A 26,749-nucleotide genomic window follows, 5' to 3' on the forward strand; every position below is an offset into this window, starting at 1 on the left:
CGCCAGCGTTTTTCGTGCTGTTTTTCGGCGCGTCTTGAGTGTTCACACCCAAGCGATTTTCACTGGCGCTGCGCCGAGTGAACGTGCACATTCAGTCGATGCGCTCCCGGTAGACAAGATGGTGCTGCGGCACTTTAAGCCTCTGACACTCGCTTGTCACACAGAAGGAGAAGAGAGACAGTTTTTACGTGCTTGCCAAAACCATAGACATATTATGTATATGGACAAAACCATTCACACACTTTTTGCTAACTGGCAAGCAGCATTAGCAGCTCATCTTCTTCTTTGTCTACTTACTACTTCTTCGTCGTATCAATGTGTGCTCGGCAAGAGCGTTTTGTGCTTGAGCGCCACCAAGTCGTGTTTTACTGTCACTTCAGCAGCTCCAGGCACGTGAACAAAAGCGCCGATCTCATTGGTCGGACAGTTTTTTACGCGCCGCGTCAAAATAAAAAAACGAACCCGAGGCGTTTTTTTTTAAATGACGCTTTTACGCCTGGCGTTTTGCGCGTCGGTGTGAACACTCACATTGGCGCCCATTGTTTAGTCACGAGGCGTTAAACGTCGGCGATAAACGCGTGCGAAAATCGTCCCGGTGTGAACAGGCCTTAAGGCTGAAATAGCGTCTTTCTGGTTTTTTTTTTTTTTGTTACTTATTTTTTTATTTTGAATGTTCTTCAAATCTCCTTTTACATCAATTACTTGCACTCAGAAACAATATCCTTTACAGGGGATCATAACATTCACGCATCCTTACATGTATGATCAATTCCGCAGAAAAATATTTCCAAAAGTACAAGGAAAAGAAGAAATAAGAAATTATTAACAACATTTAAAATAAAAAATTTGAACAAACCAAACATCAACTTAAAACAAAACATGGGTTGTATTCAAGTTCCCCTGGCAAATATAACCAGTTAATTCTAATGGTCCTCCATCACCATCATTAATGGTGCCCATCTTTCAATAAAAAGTTCCCTCTGTAATCTCAATGAATATGTAATTTTTTCCATAGTGTAAATATTTCTCAAAATTGTTAGCCATTCAGCTTGGTTTGGTGGCTCCCTCTTAAGCCATTTTATTGTAATTGCTTTCTTTGCTGCTATCAGTAATATCTGTAATAAATACATATTTTTCCTACTGTGTATCACAGCTGGTTTAATCCCTAGGATTGCTATCAGAGGGTCTCTTATCAGGTCAACATTCAGTACTTTATTAATATATGTAAAAATGGATTTCCAAAAGTTATCCAACAAAGGGCATTGCCAAAAAATATGTGAGTGAGTAGCCATTGTCTCTCCACACCCCCTCCAACACTGACTTGATTGATTCGGATTCATTTTAGCCACAACTTGTGGTGTTCTGAAAAATCTGTTATTTATTTTCCATTGAAATTCCTTCCAAAAATTGACGTTTGTGACTTTATGAGCCTGAGTACATACCTCCAACCAAACTTCTTCACTTATTTCGAGCCGTAGCTCCCTAGTCCACTTGTCTTTCACATAGAATGAATTATCTCTTGTCATTGAAGCAATGATTTTATAAACATTGCTTATTGGTTTCCTCATATGTTCTCCACCCTGAATTTTTTATAAATACCGTTCTAAAAGGGAGGGCTCTATTAATCTGTTCCAGTTTGGGTGTTTCAGTATGAAACTCCTTAATTGTAGGTACTTGAAAAAGTCTGTTCTTGGTAGTTTAAACTCTATTCTCAGTTGTTCAAATGATTTGAAGTTGTTATTACTAAATAATTGGTGTACATAATGAAGGTTCAAAAGTTTCCAGTTTTTGAATCCTGCGTCTTTCTGTTTTTAATACATTTTTTGAATATATGTCTTAATTACAGTGGGCCTATTATAGACAGTTATGATATTTGTGGCTGCACCGGGGTCTATCATTTAGGTTAAAGTTACACGCTTATCATTAGTGGTCCATGGCACCTGCTACCCATGGCTGTTATGAACTGCAGGCTTCAATCAATAAATTGCAACTATTTCGTGCTATGGGCACTGCCACTGATACAGGGAGTGGATGAGATATTTTTCTGCTTTCAAACAAGTGTGACAAAGGCATGGGCTAAATACATTCTCTAATGTGGATACAGACATATATACACACATCACTATTCAACACCTTATTAGGAGAAAATACATCGTTTTAATGAGAAAAATGTTGTTTTAACGACAAAAGTTCTTGTTATTACGAGAAAATTGTTGTTTTTACGACATAAGATCTTGTTATTACGAGAAAAGATGTCGTTTTAACGACATAAGATTTTTTTTTTATTTATACTTTGTTTTACCAGGGTAGTCACATTGAGACAGTAGTCTCTTTTTCATAAGATCTCGTTATCATGACATAATTGTGTGAAAAAAATAATATGTTTGTGGCAGCAATGCGTCACCGTAATATTTACATAAGGCAAAATGTTTAAAATCTATCTGAATTGGAAGCCTATGTCTGTGACTGTCTTTTCACTTTTTCTTTCTTTATAATTTTGTTAAAGTTATAAAGTTCAGCAAATTTTTGTTAGCTTTTATTCACATCTTAGCCTAGCCTACATGCAAACATACAAAATATTTGGGCCAAAATAAACTCCTTTGCCGATGTTTTCACTTAGTGATCATCATCATTCTTCGTTTCCACGGCAACATTGAACTTTTCATTGAATATACTGCTTCTCACATCTTCTCTTGCCCTTAAATTTAGCAGTCATTAACTCAGTTCATTACAAGCCGTTAGCCGAGAATGATAGGCTTTGATATGCCTATGTATATGTAGGCTATATAATGATATGCTGCAAGTCAAGAGTAGCGGATTCATAATTTGTATCGGTTAATTATCAAATGGCGAGTCCTTAAATCATTCGGGTACATCGAGGCATGCATCAATATAATAAAGTAGGTGTGTGTGTGTGTGTGTGTGTATGTGTGTGTGCGTGCACTAATAACAAATAAGTATAGATAAATACAAAGCAGCGGGCGAAATAAGTAGCCAGGCCACCGGTTTGCCCGCTGCTCCCGATGGCCAGACCTGAATTCTACATTTAGCACAGTTATTAACAATAAAAACTATGGCGTCCTCTGTGTTAGCCTTTTAAACTATAAGTTACTTCTCAACGTGCACGCAGGCTATAGCCTACATAACGATGTAAAACAGTCCGCGACCTCCCCCCGCTAACGTTATATGGCACAGTCCACGTAAATTGGGGGAAAAAATAGAAGGAAAATAAAATCGGTTAGATTTCAATTTATTCAAAAGATAATTTCTTAAGTCATAATTTAGCAAAAGGAAATTTGAAAAAAGGAGAGAAAATGGCAAAAATCCACTGATGAAGTAACCGAGAAAAAGGAAAAAATGGACGTTTGTTTCAATATTTTATTTTTTGCATTTGCACTATATGGTCTGAAAATTGAATTGTGAAGCGTTACACGGACCATTGATTGACTTATTTACTTATTGACTTATTGACTTATTAACTTATTGACATATTGACTTATTGACTTATTTACTTATTAACTTATTGACATATTTACTTATTGACTTATTGATTGATTGATTGACTTATTAACTTATTGACATATTGACTTATTGACTTATTTACTTATTTACTTATTTACTTATTTACTTATGGACATATTGACTTATTGACTTATTGACTTATTGACATATTGACTTATTTACTTATTGACTTATTTACTTATTGACTTATTTACTTATGGACGTATTGACTTATTAACTTATTGACATATTGACTTATTGACTTATTGACATATTGACTTATTAACTTATTGACATATTGACTTATTGACTTATTGACTTATTGACTTATTGACTTATTGACATATTGACTTATTGACTTATTGACTTATTGACTTATTGACATATTGACTTATTTACTTATTGACTTATTGATTGATTGATTGACTTATTTACTTATTGACTTATTGATTGATTGATTGACTTATTGATTGATTGATTGACATATTGACTTATTGATTGATTGATTGATTGATTGATTGATTGATTGATTGATTGATTGATTGATTGATTGATTGATTGATTGACTTATTTACTTATTGACATATTGATTGTTATGTTGATTCATTTATTTATTGACTGCTTGCAATACTTTCCTCATCGAATTATGTAAAATGATCATCCGACTGAACCATTTAATTGGAGCCCTTTATTTCATTATAAAGAAGATCATACAGAGAATATAAAGAAGATCATACAGAGAATATAAAGAAGATCATACAGAGAATATAAAGAAGATCATAAAGAAGATCATACAGAGAATATAAAGAAGATCATACAGAGAATATAAAGAAGATCATAAAGAAGATCATACAGAGAATATAAAGAAGATCATACAGAAGATCATACAGAGAATATAAAGGAGATCATACAGAGAAAATATACAGTGTATAGTTCATAATCATCTGAAAAAGGACTAATGGATCTGTCAGAAGATCAGCGGCTCTCGTGTTTATTTAGGCCGGCTTGGGTTTGCGATTCTTCCTGGGCTTCTTCTTGAGCTTCTCCAAGGTTTTCCTCAGTTTGGGATGAGCACAGATCTTTTTGTGTCTGATGTGTAATCTGAAGAGCAGTAAACACAGTAAATACTGGAGCTCATGATTCATAAGCGTTCATAAGCGTCCGTCACACTCACATCAGCGCATCGATGTCACAGCGGCCAGACCGGCTCTGGATGTCGAATCTCTGGACGGCATGCAGCATTTCCCGTGGGATTTTCTTGGAAACATCCAGACAGCACTGGGGAATGGCACTGGCACCGGTGGCTGCTGGAACAAAAAGCAGGATCTACTATTGAAAATCTGTGTTCGTGTCAATTCAGGCGTCTTTCAACAACACTCAGACATCCTGTGGGATGTTATTCAGCTCAGAAAGCACGAATGACAGACGGCATGTTTGATATTCTCCACGGCTCGGAGCGATGCATGTCACGGCATATCTTACTGTGGCTTTACAGGAGCTTAATAATGACACTATATCACTCAAACAGAAGAGCATCGCTGACTTCATGGGCTCCATTCCCAGGGAATGCATTCCAATAAAAACACTTTGTACAAAGCAACAAATGAACTGTAAAATCTAATTCGTTATACTTAAAAAAGCATGCAAACCCATTGCCCTACTTTTGCACACACGAGAAAAGCAAATCTACACATTTAATGGAAGACATTATTATATTTTGCAATTTGCAACAACACAAACGCAGAAAGAGGATAAATTAAGGCATTTTCTTCCTCAGTGTTTTTTTGTTTTCCATCACAAATATCTAAACGCTCTTAAACCGGAGAAGAGAAATTACTGAAGGTATTAAAGGGGTGTGTGATTATGATTTGACTTGTGTAATTTTAGTGAGTGTTAGGGATGCAATAATACAGTTAGTCCACGGTTCAATACATACCTCGGTTTTTAACCACGGTTTTCGGTTCGGTTCGGTTCGGTTCGGTTCGGTTCGGTTCGGTTCGGTTCTGATGGCTTGTCACATACATTTTTTGTTATTCTATTCTTAAGTGACAGGAAGAGGTTAAAGACCTTTCTTTATTTTACTTAAAATAATTGAAAAACCTTACTTAAACTTAAAACTTTACTTTAAAAAAACCTTGTACACATTCCTAGTGTATTGTATAATATAAAATAAATGTATATATATAAAGATTTACACTGGCAGCTCAGAGCTGTACAGCAGCATTTAAGTATGAAAAATGTAAAAATGTATGTAAAAATAAAGCACTACATAGACTTCACTATAAAATATACACTGATTCTTATTAAAGCTACTTTATTAGTTTTTCAGTCAAGAGCAGTGAGTGATTTTCTCTTTGTCTTTTGTTGTTGTATTAACATTAAAGGGATAGTTCACTCAAAAATGAAAATTCTGTCATCGAGAAATGAATACAGGTTTGAAACAATATTCGAGTGAGTAAATAATGACATAATTTTAGAGGTGAACTGTCCCTTTAAGGACCGCGTGTTCACTATAGCCTGCGCCGCTGTCATTTTAAGACATGCACACATTTAATATACAGACACGATTGCGATTTTACTTCACTTTAGACATAACCAGCTGTGTTTATGTTAACCTTGTGTGTATTTGACAGTATTAGCGCAGTAAGACGTCTATTTAGTCCAGTAATCACGTGTTTGACAGGCTTTTAGTGCGCACGCTCTGAAAAGCGCATGTTAAAACCGCACACGCGAATGAGCCGGCAAGGCTTTAAAACGCATGCAAATAATGAACTTTGGTGATTGTGAATAACTATTGTTCTGTAAGTATAACTCCACCACTAACGTGTGATGTGAATGTATGTCGCGTTGTTCAGTATTGGGATGGAGGCAAATTATAGAATTTGTAGAAAAATAATTAATTAAATGCGAAACCGAAAAAAAAACGCAATTCACAAGCGCGTATTGAACCGTGAATGCCGTACCGAACGGTTCAATATTATATTGAGAATTGTGGCATCCCTAGTGAGTGTGTAGTGTCGCTGTTTGAGTATGAACAACATCTGCAAAGTTACGATGCTCACAGTTCAAAGCAAAGGGAGATCTTCTCTTTTACAGAAGGACTACAACAGACGGCTGGTAGGGACTACAACGAGTTAGTGACATCACTAACCCTGAAATTTACATAAACCCCGCCCTCGGGAACACGCAACAAGGGGGGTGAGGTTATAGATATACATAATAAAGGCTAGATGTCTTACGGCGGAGTCTCTAACGTCATCACCGGCGGCCATCTTGTCATCTCTGAAATCTTAACGGATTTACAAATGGTTTGGTTTCTTACAAACGTTATTAACGTGGCTATAATTCTGGATGCTTGAACATATTATGAATAGCTATTCATAAGTATGCAGTTTCATAACTACATCTCTGACGTTTATAACAAACCAAACAGTTTGAAAATCGTTAGAAAATTGAGCAAGTTATGGTTATTTAAAAAGTGCATGCACCATTAAAACACAATGTTAGGAGCGAGCGAGCTGACTGTGACAAGATGGCCGCCAGGTGCCACCCCATCTATGGGGACTACAACGAATTAGGGACATCACTAACCCTGAAATTTACATAAACCCCGCCCTCGGGAACACGCAACAAGGGGGTTGAGGTTATAGATATACATAATAAAGGTTAGATGTCTTACGGCGGAGTCTCTAACGTTATCACCGGCGGCCATTTTGTCTCAGGCAAGCTTTCTGGCAGGAGTGATCTGAACACAAACTCTCTTATCTCACTGAAATCTTGACGGATTTACAAATGGTTTGGTTTCTTACAAACGTTATTAACGTGGCTATCATTCTGGAGGCTTGAATATATTATGAATAGTTATTCATAAGTATGCAGTGTCATAACTACATCTCTGACGTTTATAACAAACCAAACAGTTTGGAAATCTGTAGAAAATTGAGCAAGTTATGGTTATTTAAAAAGTACATGCACCATTAAAACACAATGTTAGGAGCGAGCTGAGTGTGACAAGATGGCCGCCAGGTGCCACCCCGTCTATGGGGACTACAACGAATTAGGGACATCACTAACCCTGAAATTTACATAAACCCCGCCCTCTGGAACACGCAACAAGGGGGGTGAGGTTATAGATATACATAATAAAGGCTATATGTCTTAAAGCGGACTCTCTAACGTCATCATCGGCGGCCATCTTGTCTCAGGCAAGCTTTCTGGCGGGAGTGATCTGAACACAAACTCTCTTATCTCGCTGAAATCTTAACGGATTTACAAATGGTTTGGTTTCTTACAAACGTTATTAACGTGGCTATAATTCTGGATGCTTGAACATATTATGTATAGTTATTCATAAGTATGCAGTGTCATAACTACATCTCTGACGTTTATAACAAACCAAAGTTATGGTTATTTAAAAAGTACATGCACCATTAAAACACAATGTCAGGAGCTAGTTGACTGTGACAAGATGGCCGCCAAGTGCCACCCCATCTATGGGGACTACAACGAATTAGTGACATCACTAACCCTGAAATTTACATAAACCCCGCCCCCGGGAACACGCAACAAGGGTTGAGATTATCATGACAGAATATGCTAATCAATGACTTGAAGATGGTTAAGGTGCACTTAACGCTGGGAAGATGAATGTGTATTTAAACTGGGTCATTTATGTAGAAGAAATGTTAAATTATTGTTGAATTTGGCGCCTTCTAGACCGAGAAAAGACAGAAAATGTGTCTTGTGTGGATGAGAGACAACAACTCCCAGAATGCACTTGCTTCGCTGCCCTACGAGGCCACTCCCAAAGTCACGCCTACCGTTTCTAACGTTAGTTGACTAGAAAATAAAAAGACGCCGTTATGAGTCTCCGTGACGAGCTAGCTCCTAAAATAACTTAATCAGTAGTGTATTTTCCATCTAAATGGTGCTAAGTTGCTCACACAAAATGGGCAAAGAGGTGGAACGTGGGCGGAGCTGAGGTGACGTGATGACAGCAGACAAACGGCAATCCACCTGTCACTCAAAGTGGCCACGCCCTTAATTATGCGGAACTTTAAGGCTTTATACAATGTAAAAGAATGAGTTATAAAAACATTCCCCCCTCACAGTCGTCATGAAGGGCAACATTAGCCGTATAGACCAAAAGCACAGTTTGTCCCAGACTGTAAACATGTGTTCTTCTGCTGTAAAGCTGGGCATTTTAACATGAGCTCAATGAGATTCTGCTCCTTTTGGAGTCTGTCTCTAGTGGCCAGTCCATGAACTGCAGTTTAAAGGGATAGTTCACCCAAAAATGAAACTAGCCCATTATTTACTCACCCCCAAGGTCATCCGAGGTGTAAATGACATTCTTCTTTCAGACGAATAAAAGTTATATTACAAAAGTCCATAAAAAGTGCATCTATCCGTCATATAACTGCTCCACACGGCTCTGGGTTGTTAATAAAGGCCTTCTGAAGCGAATCGACGCGTTTGTGTAAGAAAAAATCCATATTTATAACTTTATCAAGTAAACTTTCGGCCGACCGCCTTCTGTGGAAAAGTGTTGAATGTTGAAAGTGAAACTCAAGATGCGTTCGTGACGTCTGACGAGCCGACCTGGTCGCGTTAGTCTTTCCATCGGCTGAGGCACTTTCAACACTTTTTCCATAAATTGAACACGGAAGGCAGTCAGTCGAAAGTTTACTTGATAACGTTTTAAATATGGTATTATTCTTACACAAACGCGTGGATTCGCTTCAGAAGGCCTTTATTAACACCCCAGAGCCGCGTGGAGCAGTTATATGACGGACAGATGTACTTTTTATGGACTTCAAAAACAGAGCAACTATGAATCCAATTCTAATGCTTGGATTAGCCTAGACTTTTGTAAAATAACTCAGATTTTATTCGTCTGAAAGAAGAATGTCATACACACCTCGGATGACTTGAGGGAGAGTAAATCATGGGCTAATTTTCATTTTTGGGTGAACTATCCCTTTAAGTCACTTCCGTATCGGCTTGAGGAGAAACTCCGTGTTTACTTGACGTCACACACGAATAGAGCATCAGGAGCGAGTGATTTCAATGTTAAGTCAATGGAAAGGCACGTTGACGCGCGTCTGGAGGTCCTGTGGCGCGATGGACGCGTTTCGCAAGGCTCGATGGAACATAACCGAATCATCTCCATGATTTTTTTGTGTGTTCACATAGCTAATGCGACAAAAGTCACCAAGTGTCATCCCATTCCGATGAAGCAAAAAATAATAATAATTCAAAACGTAAAATTCTTTGGTCATTTTTTGCCGAAGAGGACCAGAGGGTTAAGAATGACTTCAGTGCCGTTCTTTGTTCTTTCCTCAAAGAAAAGCTCCAAAGTTTTTCTCCACAGTTCGCCAGCTTCTGTGTTTACGAGTGGCACGCGGAACCACCGCAACTGCCGTCATTATGTTAAGCTCCGCCCACCAACTCTACACATGATGTGATTGGCCTGACCAGAGTTTGGTTTTTCCAGCTCGCAAGCCGACGGAGAGTTGCTAGACGACCCTGACTCAAATGACATATAAGACGCCACTAGGGGGCGTCTAGATTTATAGGCTAATGTTTTATAGCAGGGGTCGGCAGGTTAATTTGGCATCGGGCCTAAAAACAATTCACCACCAGAACATAGCCAAGGGATTATTTAAGAAATTAATTCATGAAAAATGCAACTAGAATGGCCTGTGACATAGAGCGTCAAAATCACATCTAATCGTGTCTAGTTGGACGCTTGAACATTTTGAATCCATCCACAGTGAATTGGACTTGCGTATAAATCGAGCGTTTGAAGCGAAATAGACGCGTGATCAAGGCGCTCCAGGAGAAATATGTCATAAAACACCACTCTGCCTCTTTTCATTTTCATAAAAAATATATATTAAACATTAATAGCCACACAAATGTGGTCCAGGCAACAACTACATTATCTTCACTGCATGTGTATTTAAATATCCTTAAAAAATAAAGTTATGAAACTTCTCTTTGTCTGATTGGTTAATGCGGCGCGAATTGACGCCAAAGTTCAAACTTTTCAACTCGGCCGACAGACGCGAATCCGCTTCAAACGCGTGAATGCACAAAAAGCACCACTCACGCTCAATTCGCGTAATTCGCGGTGCATTTTTTAGAGTGTGGTCTCGGGTGAATTTCATCTCAAACAAGCCTAATGTGTTTTTGGCTCATGTGGATGAAAGACAACAACTCCCAGAATGCACTTGCTTCGCTGCCCTACGAGGCCACTCCCAAAGCCACGCCTACCGTTTCTAACGTTAGTTGACTAGAAAAGAATGCTGCGTCTATGTGTTTATGTGAACACACAAAAAAATCATGGAGATGATTCGGTTATGTTAAAGGGTCGGAAAAAAAATAGTCACACTTGTCTCCTTCACGGTCAAAAATGGCCGACATAGGAAATGAATGGGAAATACGCGGAATCTTTTGGTTATACAAACCACAGATCAGCCATGATCCAGAAAAAAAGTGCACAGCAATGTAGGGGTGACTCTCTAAAATATCAAGAGTGCAAAATAGACACAACCAAAAAAACCACTATAACACAGAGCACATTTTTGCAAATGTGTGAAACAAAATCAATAATTCTGCCACAATGCAGTAAAAAAAACAAACAGCAAGGAAGAGGTTACACTCCAAAACATCAAGAGTTCAAAACAGACACACACACACTCAAACACATTCAGACACACACACACAAACCACAATATAATACCCATACAAATGAACTGGTGTGGCTGTATCAATGTGGTAAAATTGAACCAAAATTCTCAAATAAGAGGTTAAAATAAGATCTTTTATCCTGTGATAAAACATACCTGTTCATTTTTTGTTACATTTTTATTGAATTTTGATGTTATATGTCCAAAATGTTCTCCTCTCTGCTCAGGTTTGAATGTAATAAAATGAATGACACTTCAAATCAACATTAAAAAAAATCTAAACCTTGACAAAAAGTAGTCTTTGAGAATGTCTAAGTATAAATCCAAATCCATAACTTAATAAAAATAAGTGTTTGTGTCTAAAAACACTAGAGAATGTATAAGCCACTTAGGAATCTAGTGGTCAAAACAGGGCATTACATCGGTTTTTCTTTTTTTACTCCCACCAGATGGCACTAATCTACCTTCAAAAAATTTGATTTTGAATGCCTCGTCTCTTTTTTTAACATGGAATACTGTTTTAATTGAAAAATCATTGAAAAAAATATTTTTATTATTTTCAATGGGGAAAAAATAGCTAATAGAAATTGTATAAATATTGCATAGTATCATAAAAAACCTTCAAAATACTAAATAATAATCCAAAAATATTATTGAACTAAAATAAGTTACATTGGTTTTCCTGGGGTGGAAAAAAGTTATATTTTAAGTAGGGCTGTCAAAAGATTAATCGCGATTAATCGCATCCAAAATAAAAGTTTGCGTTTACAAAATATATATGTGTGTACTCTGTTAATTATTATTTATATATAAATACACACACAAGCATGTATATGTTTAAGAAAAAAATATTATTTTTATATATAAAACATTTATATTTATGTATATTATAGATTATATAAATGTATATACAGTATATACATGCAAATATTTCTTAAATATATACATGAATGTGTTTGTATTCATATATACATAATAATTAACAGAGTACACACACATATGTGAACACAAACTTTTATTTTGGATGTGATTGCCCCTAAACCTACCCATCACACACACACACACACACACACACACACACACACACACACACACACACACACACACACACACACACACACACACACACACACACACACACACACACACACACACACACACACACACACACACACACACACACACACACACACACACACACACACACACACACACACACACACACACACACACACACACACACACACACACACACACACACACACACACACACACACAAACACACATCAGAGACTTATTTTACATCAACCACCCCTTTAAATCTGGAAAATGGTCACAATGAAGTGAGTTTGTACAAATATCTGCCAATGTAAACAAAATAAACCCAATGTTTATTTCTCCATTGGCAGCCATTGGGTTTGTTTTAAGCACAAACTCACTTTTTTTCCGTCTTCTCTAGTAAATCTCTAGTAAATCATAATTTTTTTGCGCTGCACACTCTCACACGGACGGTTCTGACCTTCGGCGCTGAGGATGATGATGGCGGTGCACATGAGCAGCAGGAGAGATGTTGCCTTCAGCTCCATCGTTCAACCCAAAATGACTGTGGATGAGCACAGAAACTGTGATTTAACACACACACGCACGCAAGGCCTGTCCCGCCCTCACCACCTGGCTTGTCTGAACTCATCAGTCACACAAAGAAAACAGTTTCACAGATCCGTTACGAAGGATCTAACCCTAACCGATGAAACCATCCCTCCAGCGCCCTCTTATTTTCACATGCACTCGAGTGAACGTCATTATATTGATGTGTGTTTGCTGCGGGTCATGCGTGACGCGCTCATGAAGTGTGTGTTCCTCGGGCGTGTGTGTTTTCGTTACGGTCAGTTGTGTGTCACGGGGTGTGTCGCGGTAATTGTGTTCAAGCTTGTCTGTTTTACTTTCCTTTTTGGATATTGTTACAGTTTCACCTTTGGCCTTCCAAGAAACAGAATTGAATATTTGCCGTGGAATAATTGACGTGCTTCTTCAGTCAGGACTATCGTCAAAGATGATCGATTGACTATTAGCACACAGTTTGGATTGGCGGTGTGCCATAAACAGAACAGAACCAACATAATGATTAGCAGATATCATTAATGATGATATTAAATGTGCAGAATAATTCAAGGGGAAATAGAATACCAAATCCTGACTGACAAGAGGAGCTGGGGATGGAGGAGGGTAAATGAGCTCTGGATGGTCCTGAGGATAGATGCCGTATTCCTATAGGTCAGGGGTGTCCAAAGCCAAATGCGGCATTCATTTTTTCGGCACTTTTCAGCATTAATGCTGCCTTCACAGAAGTGCAAGTTGCCTTTGCCAAGGGCACTGACACAACCCCATACCATGACAGACCCTGGCTTTTGGACTTGTTGCTGGTAACAGTCTGGATGATCCTTTTCTTCTTTGGTCCGGAGCACACGGCGTCCATTCCTCTCAAAAAATACCTGAAATACTGCTTCATCTGACCACAGTACACGTTTCCACTGTGTGATGGTCCATCCCAGATGCCTCCGAGCCCAGAGAAGTCGACGGCGCTTCTGGACACTGTTAACATAGGGCTTCCTTTTGGCAGAGTTCAGTTTTAACTGGCATTTGTGGATGTAACTACGTATTGTGGTATTTGACAAAGGTTTGCCAAAGTAGTCCAGAGCCCATGTGGTGATATCGCTTCTAGATGATGACGATTCTTGATGCAGTGCCGCCTGAGGGATCGGAGATCACGGTTGTTCAGCTTAGGCTTGCGCCCTTATCCTTTACACACTGAAATTCCTCCAGATTCCTTGAATCTTTTAATTATGTTATGCACTATTGAATGTGAAATATCCAAATCTCTTCCTATCTTTCTTTGAGGAACATTGTTTTTAAACATTTCAATAATTTTCTCACGTGTTTGTTGGCAAACTGGCGATCCTCGGCCCATCTTTGCTCCTAAAGGATTAGACCTTTCTTGGATGCTGCTTTTGTACCAAATCATAATTACGTCACCTGTTGACATCACCTGTTTCAAATCACATCATTATTTAACCATTTTACCTCATTACTAACCCTAAATTGCTCCTGTCCCAACTTTTTTTGAAATGTGTTGCAGGTCTGAATGACAGGAAAGGATGCATATTTACAAATGACATGAAGTTGACCAGACAAAACATGAAATATTTTATGTTCATATTGTCTGCAATGAAATACAAGTCAAAGTAAATTTAGAAATCACTTCTTTTTTTCTTTTTTTTTTGCGTTTTCCATACTGTCCCAACTTTTTCTGATTTGAGGTTGTAAAATACATTATATGTGGCCCGCCACTGATCATTTACAAATTGTGCAGTTTCACGATGTCAACGCAAGGTGGCAATTCTAGATTTTAGGCCAGGGAAACCAAAAGCAGAACGAAACAGCGCAACTCACGAGCTCTGACTCTGAACAAATGAGTTAACCTGCTGAGCGTCTCGATCACATGACCACTAAACAGCCAATGAGAAGAGTTCGAGTTCGGCGCAGGTCTCCGGTACGAGCTGCGAATCTCTCGGTGCACTCAAAAAAATGATTTATGATGCTGTTCACTTTATTCAAGCAATTCATCTTGATTTAACACAATTATATTAGGTTTCTGGTTCAAATGTAATTGATTCACGTTAAACTAACTTAAAACCGTCACTCTTTGACATAACTTGATGTTTTCATTTTGAAATAACATGTTTCAATCAAGTAACCCAAAGAAATTAGACTTTCACTTCCCATCATCCTTTGCAAAGGGGCTGAATTCAGAGAGTAAATGTTTAAATAAAGTGCAATTTGATGCATTTTTAACAAGATGAGAAAATTGAGAGACTTTTTAATGCTTAATGTTTTGTTATGTTGGTGTTTAAAAGTTTGTGTTATGTTAGTGTTTTTTCGAGGTTACCATTGTGGTGAAGTGTAGAGCATGTGCTGGAGCTATAATAACTATTAATGTTGTTTTAATAATAATAAACTACTTTGGGCATGCCAACAAATGTAACAAAACCCTATTCTGGCTAGCCAATAAAATCTTGTAAAAGGTTTTGTAAATGGACTATTCTTTGAATTAATGTAGTTAAACCATGAAAGGATTTCCATGTGATTAAATGGCTTTCTTTCAGCATTAAGCACTTTTGTTAGGCTAACTTAAATAATTTAGTTGGTCCAAAACATTGCAAATGAGTTGGGCTGACACTATTAAATTAAGCTGTGGCTAACCATAGTAAATAAGTTGAATCAACTTAAGTACATTAAATTGGAATAACAGAATTGCATAACGCTGAAATAAAGCAAGTTAATCGTGTCGTTTTTTTTATGTTCCTTCAAAGAGTTATTTTTGAGTGTGAATTTAAATTTAAAGTTAAACAGCGCTGACTTAATCAACAACACTAACGTGCAAATCAGCCGATTCAGTTCAAATACTTTTAAAACAACAATTCACCAAGATTTATATCTGCCAATGGGGTCAGAAAAATAAGGTTTCTGTTTGGAATTATTTTTCTAATCCATTGGCAGATAATTTAGTTTGTTTCAAGTAAAAACTCAATTCATTTTGATTTCCCCCCAGGAATCAAGAACAAATATGTCATTTTCCTTAGTAAAAGCATCTTGATTTAAGAATTTTTTGATATTTGGACTGGAAAAAAGACAGAATTACTAAGTAAGAAAATAATTTTTTGTAGTGTGGTTTTACCTGTGGTAAACTAAATAGGGCACTTATTAAATTTAAATAAGAATAGAGTTCTAACTCACTAATGATATTTAAATTTCACCCATTAAGACTTTTTGGTTGATGAAAGTTAATTGTTAATATTCGGCTTCACCTTGGCTCCTCCCTCAGCTCCACCTCAGCTCTGCCGACCAATCGGCTCCACCTTAGCTCCTCCCTCAGCTCCGCCTCCACCCTCTGAGCCCATGACTCCACCTTAGCTCCTCCCTCAGCTCCGCCTCCACCCTCTGAGCCCATGACTCCACCTTAGCTCCTCCCTCAGCTCCGCCTCCACCCTCTGAGCCCATGACTCCACCTTAGCTCCTCCCTCAGCTCCGCCTCCACCCTCTGAGCCCATGACTCCACCTTAGCTCCTCCCTCAGCTCCGCCTCCACCCTCTGAGCCCATGACTCCACCTTAGCTCCTCCCTCAGCTCCGCCTCCACCCTCTGAGCCCATGACTCCACCTTAGCTCCTCCCTCAGCTCCACCTCCACCCTCTGAGCCCATGACTCCACCTTAGCTCCTCCCTCAGCTCCACCTCCACCCCCTGAGCCCATGACTCCACCTTAGCTCCTCCCTCAGCTCCGCCTCCACCCTCTGAGCCCATGACTCCACCTTAGCTCCTCCCTCAGCTCCACCTCCACCCTCTGAGCCCATGACTCCACCTTAGCTCCTCCCTCAGCTCCACCTCCACCCCCTGAGCCCATGACTCCACCTTAGCTCCTCCCTCAGCTCCGCCTCCACCCTCTGAGCCCATGACTCCACCTTAGCTCCTCCCTCAGCTCCGCCTCCACCCTCTGAGCCCATGACTCCACCTTAGCTCCTCCCTCAGCTCCGCCTCCACCCTCTGAGCCCATGACTCCACCTTAGCTCCTCCCTCAGCTCCACCTCCACCCCCTGAGCCCATGACTCCACCTTAGCTCCTCCCTCAGCTCCACCTCCCCCCTCTGAGCCCATGACTCCACCTTAGCTCCTCCCTCAGCTCCGCCTCCACCCTCTGAGCCCATGACTCCACCTTAGCTCCTCCCTCAGCTCCACCTCCCCCCTCTGAGCCCATGACTCCACCTTAGCTCCTCCCTCAGCTCCGCCTCCACCCTCTGAGCCCATGACTCCACCTTAGCTCCTCCCTCAGCTCCGCCTCCACCCTCTGAGCCCATGACTCCACCTTAGCTCCTCCCTCAGCTCCACCTCCACCCTCTGAGCCCATGACTCCACCTTAGCTCCTCCCTCAGCTCCGCCTCCACCCTCTGAGCCCATGACTCCACCTTAGCTCCTCCCTCAGCTCCGCCTCCACCCTCTGAGCCCATGACTCCACCTTAGCTCCTCCCTCAGCTCCGCCTCCACCCTCTGAGCCCATGACTCCACCTTAGCTCCTCCCTCAGCTCCGCCTCCACCCTCTGAGCCCATGACTCCACCTTAGCTCCTCCCTCAGCTCCGCCTCCACCCTCTGAGCCCATGACTCCACCTTAGCTCCTCCCTCAGCTCCGCCTCCACCCTCTGAGCCCATGACTCCACCTTAGCTCCTCCCTCAGCTCCGCCTCCACCCTCTGAGCCCATGACTCCACCTTAGCTCCTCCCTCAGCTCCGCCTCCACCCTCTGAGCCCATGACTCCACCTTAGCTCCTCCCTCAGCTCCGCCTCCACCCTCTGAGCCCATGACTCCACCTTAGCTCCTCCCTCAGCTCCACCTCCACCCTCTGAGCCCATGACTCCACCTTAGCTCCTCCCTCAGCTCCGCCTCCACCCTCTGAGCCCATGACTCCACCTTAGCTCCTCCCTCAGCTCCGCCTCCACCCTCTGAGCCCATGACTCCACCTTAGCTCCTCCCTCAGCTCCACCTCCACCCTCTGAGCCCATGACTCCACCTTAGCTCCTCCCTCAGCTCCGCCTCCACCCTCTGAGCCCATGACTCCACCTTAGCTCCTCCCTCAGCTCCGCCTCCACCCTCTGAGCCCATGACTCCACCTTAGCTCCTCCCTCAGCTCCACCTCCACCCTCTGAGCCCATGACTCCACCTTAGCTCCTCCCTCAGCTCCACCTCCACCCTCTGAGCCCATGACTCCACCTTAGCTCCTCCCTCAGCTCCACCTCCACCCTCTGAGCCCATGACTCCACCTTAGCTCCTCCCTCAGCTCCGCCTCCACCCTCTGAACCCATGACTCCACCTTAGCTCCTCCCTCAGCTCCGCCTCCACCCTCTGAGCCCATGACTCCACCTTAGCTCCACCTCCACCCTCTGAGCCCATGTCTCCACCTTAGCTCCTCCCTCAGCTCCGCCTCCACCCTCTGAGCCCATGACTCCACCTTAGCTCCTCCCTCAGCTCCGCCTCCACCCTCTGAGCCCATGACTCCACCTTAGCTCCTCCCTCAGCTCCACCTCCACCCTCTGAGCCCATGACTCCACCTTAGCTCCTCCCTCAGCTCCGCCTCCACCCTCTGAGCCCATGACTCCACCTTAGCTCCTCCCTCAGCTCCACCTCCACCCTCTGAGCCCATGACTCCACCTTAGCTCCTCCCTCAGCTCCGCCTCCACCCTCTGAGCCCATGACTCCACCTTAGCTCCTCCCTCAGCTCCGCCTCCACCCTCTGAGCCCATGACTCCACCTTAGCTCCTCCCTCAGCTCCGCCTCCACCCTCTGAGCCCATGACTCCACCTTAGCTCCTCCCTCAGCTCCGCCTCCACCCTCTGAGCCCATGACTCCACCTTAGCTCCTCCCTCAGCTCCACCTCCCCCCTCTGAGCCCATGACTCCACCTTAGCTCCTCCCTCAGCTCCGCCTCCACCCTCTGAACCCATGACTCCACCTTAGCTCCTCCCTCAGCTCCGCCTCCACCCTCTGAGCCCATGACTCCACCTTAGCTCCTCCCTCAGCTCCGCCTCCACCCTCTGAGCCCATGACTCCACCTTAGCTCCTCCCTCAGCTCCACCTCCCCCCTCTGAGCCCATGACTCCACCTTAGCTCCTCCCTCAGCTCCACCTCCACCCCCTGAGCCCATGACTCCACCTTAGCTCCTCCCTCAGCTCCACCTCCCCCCTCTGAGCCCATGACTCCACCTTAGCTCCTCCCTCAGCTCCGCCTCCACCCTCTGAGCCCATGACTCCACCTTAGCTCCTCCCTCAGCTCCACCTCCCCCCTCTGAGCCCATGACTCCACCTTAGCTCCTCCCTCAGCTCCGCCTCCACCCTCTGAGCCCATGACTCCACCTTAGCTCCTCCCTCAGCTCCGCCTCCACCCTCTGAGCCCATGACTCCACCTTAGCTCCTCCCTCAGCTCCACCTCCACCCTCTGAGCCCATGACTCCACCTTAGCTCCTCCCTCAGCTCCGCCTCCACCCTCTGAGCCCATGACTCCACCTTAGCTCCTCCCTCAGCTCCACCTCCCCCCTCTGAGCCCATGACTCCACCTTAGCTCCTCCCTCAGCTCCACCTCCACCCCCTGAGCCCATGACTCCACCTTAGCTCCTCCCTCAGCTCCGCCTCCACCCTCTGAGCCCATGACTCCACCTTAGCTCCTCCCTCAGCTCCGCCTCCACCCTCTGAGCCCATGACTCCACCTTAGCTCCTCCCTCAGCTCCACCTCCACCCTCTGAGCCCATGACTCCACCTTAGCTCCTCCCTCAGCTCCGCCTCCACCCTCTGAGCCCATGACTCCACCTTAGCTTCTCCCTCAGCTCCACCTCCACCCTCTGAGCCCATGACTCCACCTTAGCTCCTCCCTCAGCTCCACCTCCACCCTCTGAGCCCATGACTCCACCTTAGCTCCTCCCTCAGCTCCGCCTCCACCCTCTGAGCCCATGACTCCACCTTAGCTCCTCCCTCAGCTCCGCCTCCACCCTCTGAGCCCATGACTCCACCTTAGCTCCTCCCTCAGCTCCGCCTCCACCCTCTGAGCCCATGACTCCACCTTAGCTCCTCCCTCAGCTCCACCTCCCCCCTCTGAGCCCATGACTCCACCTTAGCTCCTCCCTCAGCTCCGCCTCCACCCTCTGAGCCCATGACTCCACCTTAGCTCCTCCCTCAGCTCCGCCTCCACCCTCTGAGCCCATGACTCCACCTTAGCTCCTCCCTCAGCTCCGCCTCCACCCTCTGAGCCCATGACTCCACCTTAGCTCCTCCCTCAGCTCCGCCTCCACCCTCTGAGCCCATGATTCCACCTTAGCTCCTCCCTCAGCTCCACCTCCCCCCTCTGAGCCCATGACTCCACCTTAGCTCGTCCCTCAGCTCCACCTCCACCCTCTGAGCCCATGACTCCACCTTAGCTCCTCCCTCAGCTCCGCCTCCAGCCTCTGAGCCCATGACTCCACCTTAGCTCCTCCCTCAGCTCCGCCTCCACCCTCTGAGCCCATGACTCCACCTTAGCTCCTCCCTCAGCTCCGCCTCCACCCTCTGAGCCCATGACTCCACCTTAGCTCCTCCCTCAGCTCCGCCTCCACCCTCTTAGCCCATGTCTGTGTCTGAAATCGCCCCTAAACTCTTATATAGGGCACTATTTGAGGGAACAGCCGTTTGTAGTGTTGTCCGAAACCATAGTGGACGTTATCGAGTGCACTCATTCAATCCCACAATGCACTGCAATAACGATCACATGATCAAATGTATGCTCTTTTTTGTTTATTTTCTGTTCCCTTTTTCCTCAGCTCCTTGTTTTTGATTGTGTACGTGCTTAAAAAGCCATCATGACAATACTGTATATAATGTATGTATGTTTGCAATGGAGCAAAATAATATGTTTATAAATGTTTAGCCGCTGCCCTGTTTCTGTCAATCACCCGTTTAAGCCTCCGTTTCATTGGCTGTTAGAAGTGCTTGTGTTACTGTTTCTCCAGATGTTTAAGTGTTTCATTGTGGATTTATTGCTTACAAAAAACAAGATTATGCTGAAACCTTCGTTTACTTTCTCTTTCTTTTCCATCTTGAGGTGTGTGGCTCAGATATTAAAGTGATTAAAGCATTAAGTTAAGTATATTGTGTAGATGATTTATGTTAGCTCATAAAACCGTTTGAAACCTGAGTGTCAGGATCTGCTGAAGACACAGAAGAGCAGATCGTGAGAAACCTCCGCTTTATAATCACACAAAGGCAGGAACAGGTCATGCTGCTTCTGGGACAGCGAACTCAAACCAAGGCCCTTAAAATAACAACAGACGAGCCGAGTCACATTCACATCCGTTTACTACACACAGTCTGTACACAGGTGAGTTACACACACACACACACACACACATGTGGCGATCAGAAGGGTCTCTGTCTCCTGGAGGCCAGACTCAGCAGATGCAGGAGCATTTCTCCGGACACACTCTTCAGCGCGCCGTCCTCAGAGCACTCCGGATCCAGAGCGCAGCCGCCTGAGACACACACGCGTGTTAGCTGTCTGTCAGAGAGTCATGTGTGTGTGTGTGTGTGTGTGTGTGTCTCACCGGAGTCGCAGCAGACGCCCGGAGCGGCGCAGAGTCCCCCTTCGGCTCCGCAGGACGTTCCGCTGGTCTCACAGGGGCCGGGCAGGAGATTCTCCTCCAGGCAGGTCTGAGTCTCTGGAGATCCCACCAGACAACCCAGACCAGCCCCGCAGCAGATACTGGGGCCGAAACACCGGCCCTTATTCCCCGGGCCACACGCCATACACTACACACACACACACACACACACACACACACACACACACACACACAATCAAGCATACAAACACACACGCAGACACGCACACACACACAAGCATACAAACACACGCGCGCACACACACACACACACACACACACACACACACACACACACACACAATCAAGCATACAAACACACACGCAGACACGCACACACACACAAGCATACAAACACACGCGCGCACACACACACACACACACACACACACACACACACACACACACACACAATCAAGCATACAAACACACACGCAGACACGCACACACACACAAGCATACAAACACACGCACGCACACACGCACGCACACACACAGGCAAGCAGACACACAGGCACGCACACACGTACCCACACACACGCAGACACGCACACACACGCACAAGCATACAAACACACGCACGCACACACACACACACAAGCATACAAACACACGCATGCACACACACACACGCACACACAGGCACGTACGCAGACACACACACACACACACAAGCATACAAACACACGCATGCACACACACACACGCACACACAGGCACGCACACACACACACACACACACACACACACACACAAGCATACAAACACACACACACACACAAGCATGCAAACACACACACACACACGCAGGCACACACGCAGACACACACACACAAGCATACAAACACACGCACACACACACACACACACACACACACAAGCATACAAACACACGCATGCACACACACACGCACGCAAACACGCACACACAGGCACGCACACACACACACACACACACACAAGCATACAAACACACACACACACACACACACACAAGCATACAAACACACACACACACACACACGCAGGCACACACGCAGACGCACGCAAACACGCACACACACGCACACACACACACACACACACACACACACAAGCATACAAACACACACACGCAGACACGCACACACACGCAGACACGCACGCACCCACACACGCACGCAAACACGCACACACACGCACGCACACACACACACACACACACACACACACACACACACACACACACACACACACACACACAAGCATACAAACACACACACACACACACAAGCATACAAACGCACGCACACACACCCGCACACGCAGACACACACGCACGCACGCACCCACACACACATGCACGCACACACACGCACGCACGCACGCACCCACACACGCACGCACCCACACACGCAGACACACACACGCACGCACGCACACACACATGCACGCACACACACGCACGCACGCACCCACACACGCACGCACCCACACACGCAGACACACACACACACGCACGCACACACACGCACGCACCCACACACACATGCACGCACACACACGCACGCACGCACGCACCCACACACGCAGACACACACACACACGCACGCGCGCACACACACACACACACACGCACGCACGCACGCACACACACACACACACACACAAACAAACACACACACAAACACACACATATACAAACACACACACACACACGCAGACACACACACACACACACAAGCATACAAACACACGCACGAACACACGCACACACACACACAAACCCACACATATACAAACACACACAAACCCACACACACACACACACACACACACAGATTAAGCATGAATTGAAACAAAATACATTCAATTCAACACATTTAATAATAATTTTAATAATAACATTGTAAATTGATGAAAACAAATGCTGTGTTGAGGAGATATTGTAATATATTAGTCATACAGATGTATTTTTATTAATTTATTATATTTCATTAATATTTTTAATAATAGTATTATTAGTTTTTTCATTCATGTAAATTGACGATAACAAATGCAATATTGAGGAGATATTATAATAATAATAGTCATTTGAGATTTGGTTTTTATTAATTTATTATTCTTTGCACATTTGTTTTTTTTAGATTTTATTAATGTTTTTTTCCCATTTTAATTAAAGTTTGTGTATTTTTGTTGTGTTTTTGTCAGTTTTATTCAATATAAAAATTAACAATAACATAAATGCCACATTGAGGAGCTATAATAGTCATTAGAAATGTACTTTTTATTAATTTATCATTTAATTTTTTTAATTAATATTATTAATTAGTAGTTACATTAAACTGACAAAAACACAATTAATATTTGTGTTTGATATTTTAGTTTTTATTAATGCTATAAATGTTATATTTTTCATTTTCTTTTTAAGTTTTAGTAATATTGTTTTTGCCAGTTTTAATCGTTTTTTTTAAAATGTCTATAAATAGTTTTTTAAAATATTTTTTAGTCAGAATCCTAAAAAATCCTAAATCCTTGAACCTAATAAATGTTGCTTTGCTCTATGTTTTTATTTCAAGAAACAATATTTTGTAATAGTTGTGGTTTGAGTTAGATATAATAAACCTGTTTGATATATTAACAGTGTAATATTGAATCAACATGAAACATAGAGTGTGTTATAGTGAATAAACAATACCAAAATGTTTTTAAATACATTTATTTTTACACTAAGTATACAAATCCATGAACATATTCACTGACATATATAAATATTATAATTAATTATAATTGCACAACACACATTTCTTAATATTAAGCCTAAATGTGTTTAATATCACTATTATAAGTATATTTGATCTCTGTGTGATATCAGTGTTTAAATGCACTGATAAATAAAGTGCAAGTCGTTCCAATTTAGCGTTCCAAGGGTATTTCAGCGTGATGGAGGGATGAGTGATGGAGGAGTGATGCATGGATGGATGGAGGAGGGATGGAGTGATGAACTGATGGATGGATGAGTGATGGAGTGATGGAGGGATGACTGATGGAGGAGGGATGGATGGATGAGTGATGGAGGGATGACTGATGGATGGAGGGATGACTGATGGAGGAGGGATGGATGGATGAGTGATGGAGGGATGAGTGATGGATGGAGGAGTGATGGAGGGATGAGTGATGGATGGAGGAGTGATGGAGTGATGAACAGATGGAGTGATGAACAGATGGAGTGATGACTGATGGAGGAGGGATGACTGATGGAGGAGTGATGGAGGGATGAGTGATGGATGGAGGAGTGATGGAGTGATGAACAGATGGAGTGATGAACAGATGGAGTGATGGAGGGATGAACAGATGGAGTGATGGAGGGATGAGTGATGAACAGATGGAGGGATGAGTGATGGAGGGATGGATGGAGGAGTGATGGAGTGATGAACAGATGGAGGGATGAGTGATGGAGGGATGGATGGAGGAGTGATGGAGTGATGAACTGATGGAGGGATGAGTGATGGAGTGATGGAGTGATGGAGGGATGAGTGATGAACAGATGGAGGGATGAGTGATGGAGTGATGGAGTGATGAACAGATGGAGTGATGAACTGATGGAGGGATGGAGGGATGAGTACCTGTCTGATGGCGTCCGGCTGGGATCTCTTGCCTCCTCTTGGGCAGTTCTGGATGTAGCAGGCGGATGAGAGCGCTGAGAGCGCCAGCAGAGAGAGAACACACACGGACAGCAGAGAGTCAGACATCTCGACACACACACACACACACACTGATGGACTGATGCTCAGAGAGCTTATATACACCTGCAGCTCCTCCTCCTCACATCACGTCTGTCCCTCATCATCACCGCACCTTCACCTTATCAACCTTCAGTTTGTTCTCAGGGCTTTTACATCCGTCCATTGACAAAAGTATTGGGACTCCAGATCCAGATCCAGATCCAGATCCAGAGTTCAGGTGTGACTCAAGCTCTAGGCCTGCAGACGCTTCTACACACATTACTGAGAGAATGGGCCGCTCTCAGGAGTGTGTGTGTGTGTGTGTGTGTGTGTTCGCTTCTACACACATTAGTGAGAGAATGGGCCGCTCTCAGGAGTGTGTGTGTGTGTGTGTGTGTGTGTGTGTTCGCTTCTCCACACATTAGTGAGAGAATGGGCCGCTCTCAGGAGTGTGTGTGTGTGTGTGTGTTCGCTTCTACACACATTAGTGAGAGAATGGGCCGCTCTCAGGAGTGTGTGTGTGTGTGTGTGTGTGTGTGTTCGCTTCTACACACATTAGTGAGAGAATGGGCCGCTCTCAGGAGTGTGTGTGTGAGTGTGTGTGTGTTCGCTTCTACACACATTAGTGAGAGAATGGGCCGCTCTCAGGAGTGTGTGTGTGTGTGTGTGTGTGTCTGTGTGTTCGCTTCTACACACATTAGTGAGAGAATGGGCCGCTCTCAGGAGTGTGTGTGTGAGTGTGTGTGTGTTCGCTTCTACACACATTACTGAGAGAATGGGCCGCTCTCAGGAGTGTGTGTGTGTGTGTGTGTGTGTGTGTGTTCGCTTCTACACACATTAGTGAGAGAATGGGCCGCTCTCAGGAGTGTGTGTGTGTGTGTGTGTGTGTGTGTGTGTTCGCTTCTACACACATTAGTGAGAGAATGGGCCGCTCTCAGGAGTGTGTGTGTGTGTGTGTGTGTGTGTGTTCGCTTCTCCACACATTAGTGAGAGAATGGGCCGCTCTCAGGAGTGTGTGTGTGTGTGTGTGTGTGTGTGTGTTCGCTTCTCCACACATTAGTGAGAGAATGGGCCGCTCTCAGGAGTGTGTGTGTGTGTGTGTGTGTGTGTTCGCTTCTACACACATTAGTGAGAGAATGGGCCGCTCTCAGGAGTGTGTGTGTGTGTGTGTGTGTGTGTTCGCTTCTACACACATCAGTGAGAGAATGGGCCGCTCTCAGGAGTGTGTGTGTGTGTGTTCGCTTCTACACACATTAGTGAGAGAATGGGCCGCTCTCAGGAGTGTGTGTGTGAGTGTGTGTGAGTGTGTGTGTGTGTTCGCTTCTACACACATTAGTGAGAGAATGGGCCGCTCTCAGGAGTGTGTGTGTGTGTGTGTGTGTGTGTGTTCGCTTCTACACACATTAGTGAGAGAATGGGCCGCTCTCAGGAGTGTGTGTGTGTGTGTTCGCTTCTACACACATCAGTGAGAAAATGGGCCGCTCTCAGGAGTGTGTGTGTGAGTGTGTGTGAGTGTGTGTGTGTGTTCGCTTCTACACACATTAGTGAGAGAATGGGCCGCTCTCAGGAGTGTGTGTGTGAGTGTGTGTGAGTGTGTGTGTGTGTTCGCTTCTACACACATTAGTG

At 43.7% G+C, this 26,749-nt stretch overlaps 2 protein-coding genes across 3 annotated transcripts; both read right to left on the reverse strand.

The window, feature by feature from the left end:
• Positions 1 to 4,177: 4,177 nt before the first annotated feature.
• On the reverse strand, positions 4,178 to 12,894 carry ccl27a (chemokine (C-C motif) ligand 27a). Of its 2 annotated transcripts, none has more exons than XM_079828279.1 (3): positions 12,715 to 12,894; positions 4,676 to 4,808; positions 4,178 to 4,602 (listed from the first exon to the last, which is right to left on the reverse strand). In XM_079828279.1, the coding sequence occupies exons 1-3, from the start codon at positions 12,779 to 12,781 to the stop codon at positions 4,497 to 4,499; spliced, it is 306 nt and encodes a 101-aa protein (XP_079684405.1). In that variant the 5' UTR covers positions 12,782 to 12,894; the 3' UTR covers positions 4,178 to 4,496. The 2 variants fall into 2 exon arrangements, with proteins under 2 accessions (XP_079684405.1, XP_079684406.1); XM_079828280.1 differs by having other exon boundaries at positions 4,179 to 4,602; positions 4,676 to 4,805; positions 12,715 to 12,806.
• Positions 12,895 to 21,177: 8,283 nt separating this feature from the next.
• avp (arginine vasopressin) lies at positions 21,178 to 25,150 on the reverse strand (the record flags this gene model as incomplete). The annotated part of the gene is made up of 3 exons (XM_079827105.1): positions 21,178 to 21,290; positions 21,363 to 21,567; positions 25,025 to 25,150. 3 exons carry the CDS (start codon positions 25,148 to 25,150, stop codon positions 21,178 to 21,180), a joined length of 444 nt encoding a protein of 147 aa, XP_079683231.1.
• Positions 25,151 to 26,749: the final 1,599 nt, after the last annotated feature.

This window comes from Gobio gobio (genome assembly GCF_949357685.1).
Source record: "Gobio gobio genome assembly, chromosome: 10".
NCBI classification, from domain to species: domain Eukaryota; kingdom Metazoa; phylum Chordata; class Actinopteri; order Cypriniformes; family Gobionidae; genus Gobio; species Gobio gobio.

Excerpts from the sequence above, each read along its gene's own strand:
- ccl27a (XM_079828279.1), bottom strand. The coding sequence starts at position 12,781 with ATGGAGCTGAAGGCAACATCTCTCCTGCTGCTCATGTGCACCGCCATC. Across the intron at positions 4,809-12,714 it reads CATCATCCTCAGCGCCGAAG|CAGCCACCGGTGCCAGTGCC; the intron begins GTCAGAACCGTC and ends TTTTTGTTCCAG. Across the intron at positions 4,603-4,675 it reads TGTGACATCGATGCGCTGAT|ATTACACATCAGACACAAAA; the intron begins GTGAGTGTGACG and ends ACTGCTCTTCAG.